At 40.4% G+C, this 15,223-nt stretch overlaps 1 protein-coding gene across 1 annotated transcript in view; it reads right to left on the bottom strand.

The window, feature by feature from the left end:
- The window catches only part of ankrd50 (ankyrin repeat domain 50), a 45,151-nt gene extending 30,631 nt beyond the window's left edge, over nt 1-14,520 (bottom strand). Inside the window, exons 1-2 of the mRNA XM_047353731.1 lie at nt 14,290-14,520; nt 11,595-12,666 (exon numbers count right to left, since the gene is read on the bottom strand). Of these exons, the coding sequence (XP_047209687.1) occupies nt 11,595-12,100 (506 nt within the window). The 5' untranslated portion in view covers nt 12,101-12,666; nt 14,290-14,520. The remainder of the gene's footprint in view (nt 1-11,594; nt 12,667-14,289) is intronic.
- Nucleotides 14,521-15,223: the final 703 nt, after the last annotated feature.

Raw genomic sequence — 15,223 nt, 5'->3', positions numbered from 1 at the left:
AAGAGAAGGATTCCAGACAAAGAAAAACTCAGCACGGTATGGGAGATGGAGAAAAAAAATAAGCTCAGGAAGAGGTGATTTCATTTGTTAGAGGAACATGCTGCATACCTGGAAAACTAAAAACAATTCAGCCACAGACACACACTATGCTCACAGACCTATGCAATACTTATTCTGGTTCTAAACAAAAGCCCAAATTGACTCCAAATGCAATTTAAAGTAAAGAACACTGGGGGGAGGGGGATCTTGAATGCTTCAAATGCACTCCCCATCTGTCATGTTATGTTGAGGGCTGCAGCCGCCGTCGCTGCAATCACAATGTGCAAAGTGAAGCTTTCAGTGTGATGTTTAGGTAAGACGTCTGGGTTGACAGAGCTGCACTACGCAGCAATTCAGAGGCTCGCACACTGGCGCTACTCATTTTATAGCACTGGCAAAAATCACAAAGCACACCCAAAGACCAATGTGCTCACAAAAAACAGTATTAGAGTCAAAACATGGTCTGGGTATAACTTTAACCATAGAAGAATGGCCAAGATATGTGAAGATCCTAGCAACAGACTCAAATTGACAAAGCTTCCTTCTCCTTTCATAAAAATAACCACCTCTTCGTTTAACATTGAGCCAATTTAGAGAGGGTGTGCTGAGTGCCTTTGCCCAGTCAGGAAAAGCTCAGCACCACAGAACTGAACCACAGCTGAGTCATGCCCTGACTCACCCAAACCCAACAAAACTACAATCAGGCAGCTGATTTCTTCTTCCCCGTGCCTTAACATATGCATAAAAGGAACTGCAATCATCCCTCAAGGTAATCACAGTGATGAGAGCAGTAGGAGTCTCCTGCTGAGAACAAATGTTCTGAACATCCAGGTGCAGACCCTTGTCAGTCTGTTTTCATCTGTGACGTTTTATCAGATTTGACCAACTTCTGTAGTGAGTGAATCATCTGATGCAGGTTAGTCTGAAAGATTTTAACAGATTGTTTATGCAAAGTGATGAAACAGGCAAAACTAGGGTTTGATTAAGACAACTGGATGAAGAACCATTTAAAATTAACTATTAAGTTCAACCAACTTATTAAACATATACATGGAAATTCCTCTGAATTGGACAGTAAACTAACATGTCCCTCAGGTGAAGCAGTATGTCTCTATTAGCTTATATATGTGGTCCGCTATAGCTCACCTTCGATCGTGAAAGGAACAAAGGAAACAAAGGGAAATGGTAGAACTTCTTCATCCACATGCTGCTATGTTTTAATGGCCATGCAGACCACCTGTCTACTGAGGTGCCTCCTTTTAAGTCTCTTCTGAGAACGAACATTAAAGACAACTTCCTCCACTGTCGCCATGTTTTACTACTATCTGAAACTTACCTCTGAATACTAAAGCAAACTCAGATTAGTCCTTTGGTTGATATCATGTCTAACAGCCATGCTGACTTACATTGAAAGCGACAAAGTAAAAAACATACAGCCATATGTGCACAAAGAGGGCATAAATTGCCTTTAATGGTTGAGCTATGAGACGTGGGTGGAGATTAAGTGTTTTTGGTTTCAACTACTGACTAAAACTATTTGGACTAAGTGGTGGCATTACAACACAGTTTGTACACAATTTTAAAGAAAGACCAGCACTCCCCTAACAGCTGTACGTCCAAATAGAAACAACTTTACACAAAAAAAGACCAACTGTCGTTATAGTTATCTTTAATGTTTGGGATTATCTTAAATCAGAATATATTGTGTTAACCCTACAAAGCCAGGAGCAGTTGTTCAACTAGTCTTATAGCTAAAGCTGTGAAAATGTAATCTCCTTGAAAAAGATTAAAGTCTACATTTTCATAACCTCCAAACTCTAAGCTTTTAAACCCCAATTGAGAAAATCTGAAGGATAATGACAGATTCCTAGACATGGATTAAACCTACAAGTCCAAGAAAAGATTTCTTTCTGTTTTGGACAGAATGTATTGACTCATCAATGTAATTCGTCGATGCTGACACAGACGTTTGTGGTGGTGTCTTAACATGCAGCAATCCTGCCCTTGATCTGTCCCAATATCTTCCCGTTTAATTAAGAGAATATATGATTTTTTTTTTCGTTAACACTCTCCAGGCATGCAGCTCAATAGAGTTTTTACATTTATAGGCAGCTAAACAACAGAGAAAGTGGAGTCCACCATTTTTAGTGGGGATGCGAGCTTATGTTTCTGCACCCCCATTTTTGACCCAAAGAATCCTTAAAGACTACGCCAACTTTTGTTCGTTTTTTAAACCAGCAAGCAAAAAATAAGTATTAAAAATAATTCATCAATTTTGGTCCCACAGTCCTACACCTCATCTAAGTAATACCAAAAAAGGTTCTTCATCCAAAAGTGACCTCTTCAGTCGGACAGTTGACTGCCATGGAGAGTAAAGGTAAAAAAACTGAATCTCAATCAGCTATTTTCACATCACAACAGTGCTGTGCTGATAAAATACATCAGACCTGTAACCAAGCTGCCTGCCACAGACAAACAAACATCACCCCTCGCAAAGTGCATCCCAGGCATCGTTTCCAAAACTACATCTTACTGGGCTTTATCAATCAGATTATAACCAACACAGCCAAAAAGAAGCTGAGAACAGGAGCTTCAAGACAACACCTGGCAGACTACAGAGGGGTTTAAAAGGGCTCTGACCCAAGCCCAGTCTGTCTCTAACTCACCGCAGCAGCCAATGACTTCTTGCGACAAAAACTGTATTTCAAAACACTGAATTCTGGCAGCATTGGTTCTCATCGGCTGTTCCTCCTATGTCACAGGCATGTGTCAACAGGTTCCTCCTAACATCTGTGTTACCAGAGTAACCTATTTTTTATTGGTGAGATATGCATTGACTGTGCAACCTTTTAGCAGTAGCCGTGGTCACGAATCATCAAAAAGCACACAGGGCTTGAAGACGGTGAAACTCGGAAGTATATATCTTATTGTGCGATTTTGGTCTCAGTCTGTGGCAAAGATCTTTGTATCTGACTGGACAAGGCTGAACTGTGAACATATTCAAGCTTAGACGGCAGAATAAAGTGGTTCACACAAAATTTAATGTGGCACCTTTCCACAAATAAGAGTTGTATTGGGAATGCACTTCCTCCTATTGTTGGTTTTAATTACCACACCTGGAAAACAAAGTGGCTCCTTCTCATTTTTTCAGATTTTCTGCTCTTATTGTTAAACCTGTCTTCAAATGTTGCTCCAAATTAATACACATTTTAAATTGTTTTCTATTACACTATAAGTAAAGAAACCTACAAACTGTTGGGTGATTATTCTCAATCTATATGACACACAAAGGCTCTTCTGAATAAAGAGCACAGACAATGTTGTTAATAATAATGTTGTTTAAGTTTTCAAAGACTGAGGATTAATGTATTATAAAAACATCAGCTTTAAAAAGCTTAAGATTCCAGCACCAATTTGTGAGCTACAGCCATCAAGAATTTTCCACAAATAATATCTCACAGCAAAATAAAACATCAACAAACATCCCTAATTACACCCACAAATGGTCCAAAAAGCACTTTTAAAAAATGCTTGTTTTTGCTATTCTTTAAATGGCTGAGACAATGCGACAAATTGATTTGGTCTTAATTGATTTCCAAAGTCAATTCTGAGCTACATCACTAAGCAAACCAAAGCCTCTAGTCAACTGGAAATAAATCATGTCTAGTAGATGACTTAGCCAAAGAAAGTCTAAAGGAAAACGGTTGAAATGGTTCAGGAGAAATCGGACTGTGCGAATGGATGTTAAGAGATATTTTGCGGCAAATATTGGATCATCTGAGTCATATGAGAGTAAAAAGACTGATGGGACTAGTCTTGTGGAAAAAATAATGTAAAAGTCATTACAATGTGGTCTTCTATTAAATATCATACTTGTCGTTATACTCTTTACTATTGCCAAGCTGTAAACACTCTGAACACAGCACACATGCTGCCTCATAACTAAATAATTCCACATCCCCCACCCGGCCCTCAAAGTTTTTCCAAACCCAGACGAGGTGTGCATTCCTGTCCAGCTATCCAATACTGTGAAAGGAATCTGAAATTTCATCCTTCAGGTCTTCTCCCTTCAAACAATCTGCTCCTGTTCTGCTCAAACATTAGTGTGCAGTAATCTGAATACAAGCAGAGACTCTGGAGAGGATTTCAACGATCAACAAGCTACCTAGTACTGAGAAAGACTAGGTTCTGTATGCAACCCTTCTTCCAATCGCTAGCTTTTTAGGAACAGGGCAGCAAAATAGGTTTTCTGCCACATACAAAAGATAAATGTGAAAGCTATTTTATTAAATCTACTGGAAACATACCTTTGGTCCTTTGTAATAAACATTGCATTTCTCCATCAACACAACTTCAGTTTCAGATGTTCACTTTAGTTTAGCATATGTGCAGTAGTCAGGCTAACCAAGGAAAAAAGCAAATAATTCACAGCACTAAATTATTACGCCCTTGAACGTTGTCCATGATGTCTAAAGTTACAACTACAGAGGTTTACTTTATTGGGGTTAGGGTTAGCAAAATAAATTGTGAAGTAAGAAGGAAAATGATCCAGATTTAAAATTAATTCCAAAGAAAGATCAGAACGGTTTGTGGTGTATTAATATTCAAACCCAGAGCCAATACTTCTGTAGAACCACCTTTTGCTGCAATAAGTCTTTTTGGGTTTATTTCTATGGGCTTTGCACATGTAGAGGTTGAATTTTTGGTTCATTCTTCATTCTCTGTCAGATCAGATGGATAGGGTCTAAATATAATTTTATTAAGTTAGCAGAGATGTTTAATGGGATTTAGGTCTGGACTTCGACTAGACCATTCTCAAATACAAATATACTTTCTTTACCATTTTAACTGTAAAGGTAAATTGAAAGTCATTGTCCTGCTGAAAAGTGAACATCTTGCCTAGTTTCAAGTCTTTTGCAGCATTTAACAGTTTTTTCTACAGGTCTGACCAACATTTAGCTGCATCCATTTTCCTATCAACACTGACCATCCACCCCAACAGTATAGTGATTCCATCACCATAATTTAAAGTGAGGATGTTACGTTCAGGGTGACATGCAGCATTAGTTTTCCGCCACAGACACCACATTTAGATGTATGCCAGAGTACCATCCTATCCCTGTTTGCTGTGTCTCTCTAAACGGCACGAAGAACAGGGCTTCTTATGGCTTTCTCTCAACAATGGCTTTCTTCATACCACTGTTAGGTAAAGGCCAGATTTCTGGTGTGCACAACCATGAGTTATCCTGTTAACAGATTCACCTGCCGGAACTATCGATCTTTGCCTCTCCTGCAGAAATACCTTCTTTCCTGTCAGCTTTTTCGGGCTCTTCTCTTCGTTTACTAATATTCTGCAACAAGCCTCTGAAAACTGTCTGAAACAGCTATATTTAGGATTTAGAGGTGGATTCTATTTACTGTTATTGGTGAGTTTTGAAGGCTGGTTACACTGGATTTAAACAGTGTCTGTCTATTGCAAAAATCCTGGTAAAATGCAAAAGTTTGTGGTTGCAACATGACAAAAAGTGAAAGAATGTATGAATGTATTAACACTTTTTCAAGGCACTGCATATTTGCCAAAAATGGTCAAGCAGTACTTGAATCCAAAATGTGATGACTGTTGTGGGAGGTGACTGGCTTATGTTGCCAGTCCTCTATCAATCATACAGGATAAAAAAAGACACCCACGTCACCCTGAAGAGCCAGGAAACTCAGATTTAGATTTTAAAGCTCCCACAATAACAAATCCTAAAAAACAAACGTCTACTTCTTCAAAAAGTCAACCTTTTGTTTAGTTTGAAAGTAAACTGAGTAATTTGATGTTGCATACCGTTAGAGTGATCACAACGGTGGCCCTTGGTTTTACACATGATGGTCAGTTTTCACAATTTCCTACAACCACAGCCATTCTTTGCTTTCACGAGCAAACACACAGCACCCCTTGCTGTGGTCTTATGAGTTTAAAAGTTGGACAACAATTACATGAATGAGTTGTGAATGCCCACCCGGACACGTAGGCAGAAATACTCCACACGCGCTGCTTGTGGTGTGGAGAGATGCTGGCATCTGATTGCTGAGTCATCGCTGCAGCCGCACCACTGATGCCGTTTCTCCTCATTTGTTCAAACAAATCTGATGCTTCACACTGGGAGGTTTTTTTTGTTGTTTCTAAATTGCAGCCCTAATCTCCAGCACATTTTCCACAGCAGTGGACCACATGAAAGCCAGGGAGCCGAATTCATTTCCAAAGGGACTCTAACAAGATGGGTCCCCCTAATGTGAATAAGTCCCACAAGGCTTTGACTCAAAATGCTCTACAAGACTTTACTAAAGACTGACACATTACCCAGTTTTAACAGAAACATCACAACCCATTTGACCAATCAAAAGTTGTTTGGAACAAATATCTACAAAACAGCTGCCTGAGAAATAAACTTTTCCACTGTATTCTTTAGAAAAGTCTAACAAGTGCAAAATCAATTCCTTCCACATCTGTATCGAGAGAATTCAGCATTAGCCAAGAACGTTCCAACTCTTTCATAGACTTAAGCCAAGATCTTTCATCACTTTAGAGACCTGTTCCCTTTAAAAGGAAATAAAAACCTATGCAGCTGCAGATCAAATTACTTTATGTTCAGATGAGAACATCCTGACAACAGAGCCCCATAAAGGCCTGACAGCCATAAGAAGCAGTTTGAGCCATCAGTATAAAAAAACTGCTAATGTTCATTCTACCTATTCTCAGTCAGCTGCTTTTTCCTGAAAGGGAAAAAACCTGCATGCTGCATGACCCGACTATCAAATCAGTTCTTAGAAACAAACTCTTGCAAGCCGGCAAACGACAGACAAATCTAGGAGTTAAACCCTAGACGTCTACAGACAAACAAGACAGTGGTTTTGGGTATCAGTAATGGCAATGAAGTCAACCAATCTGAAATGTAAATGAAACAAAAATATCAAATTTATTGTCTGAGCCAGACAGCCAGCAATGGCTGATTCAGTTTAGAAGAAAGGCTTTTATCTTGGGATCTGTGGCAGCTGCTGGCAGACATTTGACCTGTTAATGCATCACATTACAAAAGATACTTTGTCAGTCATTTTCTACCGCTTATTCCATAATGGGTCGTGGGGAAGCTGGTACCTATCTCCACTTAGTCCAGGTTGCCAGTCCATCGCAGAGCAACACACAAACAACCACACACATTCATACAGCTAAGGGCAATTTAGAGTCACCAATTAACCTAATAGGCATGTCTTTGGACTGTGGGAGGAAGCCGGAGTACCCGGTGAGAACCCACGCATGCACAGGGAGAACATGCAAACTCCATGCAGAAAGACACCCGGCCAGGAGTCAAACCCAGGACCTTCTTGCTGCAAGCAACAGTGCTAGCCACCGCGCCACTGTGCAGCCCAAAAGATACTTTGTTTCTTAGATATTAATTATTGTATTTTCTAGAAAATAATTTTCTGAAAATCTTACTGCAGATTTGAATAATAAAAGAAAATAACCAGGAGTCTTTAACAACATACTTGATAAATCCATTTTGGAATAAGATGTGACATAACGGGAAATGAATGAATACTCCTGATCTGCTCACTGCAAATAAACAAAAAAGACAGAAGCCATCCAGGCCCGACTAAAACCTTCCAGAACATTGTGGGACAGTGTGTAATAGTCTGATAAATGAAAACTGAAATTCAGGACCAGATATGTTTGGCACCAAATCACCACAACATATTACCAAAACACTGCGCAGCATCATCCTAATGCATCATTTATGCCTTTGATTCTGCGTCAACAACTGGAAGCAGAATAAGTCTGAATAGGAAGTGATTTCCTAATACAAGCTAAACTACAACGTTTGGCATCAGAAGTATAACTTTTAGTCATTTTTACAAGTCTATCAAACATTCTACAATAACTAATACCTCTGTGGTTATACTGAACTGTGCATATGCTTAAAAAAATAGCTGGGCTTTCAGATTCTACGTTGCTGCTCCTGTGTTTGTGGACAGTTACAAAAATGTGGATGACTGGCTGCAACCTTTCAGAAACGGCCCCTGCAGGTGTGCTTCTATTGAGAGGACAGAAATGGTGAGTATGAACCAGGTGTAATGGATTCATCTTCAGATTGAATTCTACAGATATCTCCTGGAAAGCTAAAGATAGGGAAGGTTTTTTGCAGCATCACAATAAATCCAAGAACACAGTACATACAAAGAAGGCTGCAAAATATACTGAATGACAGTCATCATTACATTTTAAAGTGTGCATTTACAAACAAATGCTTGCATGTAATATTTGGTAGACAAAAATATTTCATGAGCTGTGCATTCACACTCTACTTGCCAACAACAGTTCGCCTCCTGGATTGACTTTCACCATTTTTCTTTCTCACGTCTACAACAGATCTTAGTGACCAAGATGCTAAAGTTCATAATATCATGCAGCTCTAACTCCAAATGATCAAAAAAAAAAGATGTTAACCAGAAAAATAACAGATTTGTTTGGTTTTCAGTAAAAATCTACAGGATCTTTGTCATATTAAAAGTAAAAGAAGGTTGTCATTTTTCAGTTCTTCTTTTTAACATCACAAAACATAGCATTTTAACCAGGTTGTGTATACTTTTTATATCCACTCTCCAATGGTCCACCATAGCAACATCTACTCTTTAAGAGAGGGACTGTAGTAATAATAATAATGTATTTTATTTTTATAGCGTTTTTACATGAGTCAAACAAAATTACAGGATCAAAACATTTACCCTGAAGGAAGAGTATCAAATTTTAAGGTTAAAAACAGTGAGGCAGATATGTTGATGTCACAACTTGATGTATTTTATAGCCGGATAAAATGACTTGGGCGGCCTAATGGTAGATCTTTTGAAAACTCAGTCAGTCAGTCATCAGTCAGTCATTTTGTACCGCTTATTCCATAGTGGGTTGCGGGGGAGCTGGTGCCTATCTCCAGCAGTCTATGGGCGAGAGGCGGGGTACACCCTGGACAGGTCGCCAGTCCATCGCAGGGCAACACACAAACAACCATACACACACTCATTCATACACCTAAGGACAATTTAGAGAGACCAATTAACCTAACAGGCATGTTTTTGGACTGTGGGAGGAAGCCGGAGTACCCGGTGAGAACCCACGCATGCAAAGGGAGAACATGCAAACTCCATGCAGAAAGACCCCTGGCCAGGAATCTTTTGAAAACTATAAATGCTAAATCTACCAAAACAAGATCACACTGCTACTTTCATTACAATTACAACTTTTCATAATAACGCAGCTACAGTAAATAGCTTTAGGGAGGAAGGGAGCAGCAAAGCTCGAATGTAAAAAAGGCCAACTTTAAACTCAGTTTCTTACTGTTTTGGTGGGGGCAAAGGGACAAAATGGAAAACTGAGCCAAAGCAGAGCTGACTGGTTATAAGAGCATTTGTATTAATATTTAGTTTGAATCACTTACTTAAGGGATTCAAGTGTTTCATCGGGTTTTAAAATACGCACAGTTGGTGAACGTGATTAACTGGTTGCATTTTAGTCATGACTTCAGGCTTGTTATACTGTAGGAGAAAAGTTTATTTTCCTGCAACTCCCACCAGTTGTGTCCTTCTCATTTACATAAGGGAACAGTGACAAAACACAGAGAACACAGAAGAGTAGCAGTTAAGCATTAAAACATAGGCGCATTACTGTTAACACATTTGGGAAAAAAATGGAAATGTTAGCACATAAATCGCAACATACAAGAGTTTAAATAACAACATCTAGAAAGATGCAGCTGCAAAACCATTAAAGGCCATAATCAAACTGCACAGGTGGACATTAACTCATGTCAAAGCTGTTTTATTGTATTAACAGAAGAGTGAGGATTACTACCAACAATGTGACTTGTTTGCCTTTGACTAGGCTAAAGAATTTGGCAGGGCCTCTTGCACTCACTCACTAGGCAATGTTTAAAAATCACAGCTGGAAAGAGGGTTTTAGAGAGGGTGGGTCAAAAGCTCTCACAGCAAAAAAAAAAAAAAAAAAGCCTTGCAGCAAACCTGAATCAGTTAAATCGAAACAAGGTATGCACCCCCCTGTGTACTTTTATTCCTGAAGTAAATTAACAGTCATAATGCTGAACTAACAGTAAAGTTTTATGCCTCTCCATGTCTGGCTCTGCTTTTATTTCTTTACGATTCTCTGCCAGACATCATTCTTGGCTTCTTGAAAGCAGATAGCATCTGGAGCAGAAAGGAGGCCATTCAGATTATTTGTGCTCAGCAGTGCCGAGGAATCTTTTACGCTTTACATGAAGAGAAGAAGCTCAACGAAGTGATCTTTGGCCAACAAATGGAGTGATAATAAGATTTGGGGCCTGAGGTGTCAACTGTTTGGAGAATGACGGCTTCATGAGGCGTGGCTGACCAAGCGTGGCTGGACATCCAGCATAACAGAGAGCAGAGTCATAGCAAGAGGTCTGTCCCTGCTTTGTTCATTCCCCGTTTATTTCCTAACCTCCCTTTTATTTGAGAGAGGGTCAAACTCAAGTCAGAGTCAAAAGACTGCGTTTATATGAAAAGGTATGGTTGTAGAGCATTAAAAATGATTTACCTTACCCCAACACCCTGCCTTATGTGTGTGATGTTAAGATGGAGCAGTAAGTGTCACCAGATGGTCACAAAAGCATACATGTGCGTGATCTGTACTGCATTACAGCCCACAGTACACAGACAGGATGACCTATGCTGTGGAGACCAGTCATCCAAGTCCACCGCATTCACTCACTCTCTCGTGTAGCTCCTTTTAAAGCCTCTGCTTGCAATAACAGTCCATCTTGATCGTGTTGCATGCCCAGGCAGGGTGCTGCAAGCCCACAAAACCTACTGTACTTCAGCTTAACATGTACACTTCATCCCTTTGCAGCACAGTCACTCTGCAGGTCTGCGAATCAGTCACAGTTCAAAGCTCCTTTCTAATGAGTGTCTGGCCACCTGAGCTTGGCTGCAACGTGAAAACATTTGACCTTTTCTTGAATCAGAAAGCTGAGTGGGGACAGTCCCACCCAGCATGCCACACCGGGGGGAAAACCAACAAAACCATGACAGCAAATAAGAGGGGAGGCTGGGGAGGTGGAGCTTTGAGTTGTGTGTGCACACAGAAAAAAAAGAGGGGGGCATCAGGGTCAGGAGGTGGAGAGGATAGGAAGGGCAGGGGGAGGTGCTGGATTTGGATTTTTAAATTTCAACCAAATAAATTACTTTAATTACCTAAAAGAGCAGAAATTATAATTTCTTTTTTAAATGTGCTCTTTTTCGTTGCTAAAACAATCCAAGTAAATATACTGGGATTGTCCAAACGCTGCAGTAAATATTTCTAAGATATTATGTGAGCAAGTTCCACTGTTACTATTCCTTTATTGTTCATGAATACAAATATCAATATTTGACATCATTAAAACTAAGAAGCACATAATCATCGGCATGGAACTATTGACATATCAAATATAAAGCACACAACAGAAAAAAGTTGCATTTTTGCACATGCATATGAATGTTCTTACTTCTTGAAAGCTTCTGCAGGGTTCCTCTCACACTCTCCATGTTGCAGAGTGCTCTGTACAGCTGGGTCGTGCACCTTTTCCTCGTATCCTGGCACCAGCCCACCTCGGCATATCTGAGCCACCAGACCCCGGATGAATCCACCGACACACAACGTGTCCGAGTCATCCGCCCGGCAGAAATGGAAAGCCAGGCTCTGCTTGTGCAGGCTGCGGTGGGTTCCCTGGGCTGATGTGGGCCACAGCAACTCTGTGCACAGGGCAGTCTTCCCACTCCCAGGTCCTCCCACCAGTAACACACCCCACGGGCTACTGGACTTCGCAGATACGGTTGTGATACCACCAGGGACAGATACACCCCCACCGGGCACATGTAAAGGCTGCTTACTGGGGGTGATGGTCACTCCGCTGAGGTTGTTAGTTTTTTCCTGGAGGCAATGTTGGATCTTGTGGAAAACCCACTCTCGGCAGTAAAAGCGCTTTCCCTGCAGCAAACTGGTTTGAGCCATTTTGAACTAATGCTGCTGTACCACCTCTTCCTCCTGGTCATAGGGGTCCCTTTATTTTTCCCCATGCATTTTCAATTTCAACAGAAGCTAACTATAAATCTGAACATCCATTTTCTCAGCTGCAAATGTTCCACTAAAATCTAATGTTGCTGCAGCTTGACTTAAAGTGAAACAGAATAAAAGGAGTTTTTCTTTGGATGGCTATGGTGTGTTACAGGGAATCTAGGTCAAAATAAAAAAGCAAGACTGACAAAGGGGCTCAAACTGTAGATTTTCCACCAACTTTTTCCACAGCTTTCCCACAGGTTGAACTAATCGCTCCTTGTTATTGTCCACGTGTTGTCTTAGCATGGCGCTGGGCTGGGAAGGGCAGGGAACCCGGCTCTTGAGAGGCAAACCCAAGCCAGCCCCACTTCATATGATGATTAGCCATGGGGGTTCCTGATATATTTCCACTGATGCATTTCAGATGCTGCTGACCAAAAGCACGTTTCCATTACAGTAACATGGATGAGGCTGCCAGTGCAACGTTAATCTCTAATAACATGCTGAATCCAGCTTCTTCCCTGTAAAAAAGGAGAACGAGAACACAGATTAAAGCCAAAATGCAGTTCCGCTGCGACTGAAAGTAGGCATGGGCTGGTTACAGGTATCGAGGCTTTTCGTGGATACAAAATAGCCAAAATATTCTGTCGTAACGTTTCTATGGTTTAAAGTCGCTTACAATTGAGATGCCAAAGAAAGTAATGGAGTGATCATAGTTTTTTCCAGCTCTACGGAGCGCTGCACCTTCCGCACCTGTTACTGTACACTGCCAGTCAGATTGCTGAAAGTATGCATCTACACTTTTCACCCCACTTACAAAGAAGACAAATACAGCAAAGCACTATGGGAAGGAAACAAAATAAAGGTGCCACCCTTCACTTCTATTAAGGCACTACTATTTGGAAACAACTGGCAAGCTACGAGTGCCATGTCTGTTTAGGCTCGCCACTGGGCCAGACAGATTGACTAACCCGCTATGATTGGCTTGTTATACATCTATTACTTCATATAGAGCAGAACAGCAAATGGGCATAATATTTTGCTCAAATGGCACTAAAACAAACACTAAATCTATTTGTCAAATAAATAAATAGTGCTACAAATAACCTAATTATAATGGCAATAATGTATAATTTTTTGTGTAATACCACTGAACTGTGTTGTTTTTGTCAAATTCCCATGCTGGCCCATGCATATTCTAAAGTTATCCACTTTATTCATCAAATGGTGTACATAGAAAAAAAAAAAAAAAAACACTAGCCAGCCTCTTATAGCTACATAAGGTGGGCAGGCTGGGTTTTAGTGCTTTCATCCTCCACAACCCACATCACTGCCTGGCTGCTTTGCAACAAAATTCTTGGCAGGGTTTTTTCGTCCAGTTTCTCCAGCCTATCCACTGATCCTCTCTTCCTTCCTATGTGGCTTTAAAACCCAAATAGTCTACATCCGTCCTGAACTGTGAGAGGGGAAAAGTCCCCTTTTCCCCGGAACTTACAAGGTGGAAATAGAGGCTTTTTAAAAAGGTGCCCAAAAATCCAACACTTAAAATATCAGTGAATAAGTACTGGCAATGGATCAGGAATGCATTTCATATTTCATGCATTTCAGCCTAGTATCGGTTTGGCTGCACACTACAAGAGCATGAAAACACAAACAGCCTTGCAGGTTACTTTGTAAGGTTGCCAAATAACCAGACTCCCCATAAAATCCCACCTTTCTGCTTCTTTGAGTCTGAGGCGCTGCAGGCCACCTACAAACAATAAAGCTCTCAATAAATGCTTAGCATATCACGAGCCAGCTACTTTAACAAGAAACACGCATATAATACCATTTATCTTAGCAAAGCGACACGAATTGATACCAGTTAACTGAAAAGGTAGAAGAAGTCTTTTGTATGGCCAGGCAAACCTCACCCTGTTTTTCTAAAGAGAGATTTATATCTACGGGAGCTTTTAAAAACCAATAGACTTGCTAACAACTGAATGCCTTTAGGACGAAACTAAATGTTAAATGTACCCTAGCTTGTCATTCCATTCAACAACGACTGTTTCCTCAACTCCAACTGAACCAATTGTGGAGCCTTTCGCTATTTTTCGGCTCAGTTTCTACCGTCTGTAACGAACCACAAACGGGTTTCCTCTCACCTCTCTGTTTATGGGGTGTGTAGCGTCCTCGTATCCTCCCTTTAATTCCGTGCTCAAACCAAACGTTAAAATAAACAATTCTCCTTTTCTTCTCGTCGCTGTTCAAATCCTGGATTTGAGCATCAGGGTATCGCTTGGCTCTTTTCTTTGAATCGCCGTTTTCTGTCGGCGGTCGGCTCCTCCAGCTGCCCGACACAGCTCCACAGCGAGCCGACTGACTCTCCGCCTCCGTCCAATCCAAATAAATTCGGTGCGCGCACACGCCAACGGTCGCCGCAACGCCGCATGGGATTTGAAGTACAAAGTTCCAGTCACCATTGTTTGCGTTTTTACTGGGTTATAAATAGCTAAAATAACTGGAAAAACAGTAGCAAAAAGGAATATAGTAAGGAATATAAAGCGACAAAAATAAATAAATCTAACCGTATAAAACCAATTAAATAAAAATTAGGAAACACAAGAAAGTAGTTTACAAGAATGAATAGTTTAGTTTAGTCTGGTCTATTTATATGTCTGTCTGTCTGTCTGTCTCTCTGTCTGTCTATCTATCTAAAAAATAGAGAAAAAGTTTACATTTAAGTTATTATGTTAGCAATGGGTATTGATAAGTAAAAATTACATCTCACATATTTTAGTTATCAGGCTTCTTTCCTGTAGAACCAGCTCCTAGGTTTAGTCCATGATGCAGACACCCTGTCTACTTTCAAGACTAGGCTTAAAACGTTCCTTTCTGATAAAGCTTATAGTTAGATTAGGTTAGGGTATCCTGAGCTATCTCTGTGCTGCTATAGATTAAGGCTATTGGAGGAAATAAGCACTTTCCCCTCACTCTGCTACATTCTCCCACTACTCTCCAATTTTGCATGTTTTGCTGTTATTTCAGCTTTTAACTTTATGTTGTCTCTCCGTTGTTTTTAGTCATGGAATCTACATC

The sequence above is a fragment of the Girardinichthys multiradiatus genome, chromosome 23 (assembly GCF_021462225.1).
Source record: "Girardinichthys multiradiatus isolate DD_20200921_A chromosome 23, DD_fGirMul_XY1, whole genome shotgun sequence".
NCBI classification, from domain to species: Eukaryota; Metazoa; Chordata; class Actinopteri; order Cyprinodontiformes; family Goodeidae; genus Girardinichthys; species Girardinichthys multiradiatus.
The sequence above is the reverse complement of the archived record's forward strand: the minus strand, read 5'-3'. Positions and strand labels throughout refer to the sequence as shown.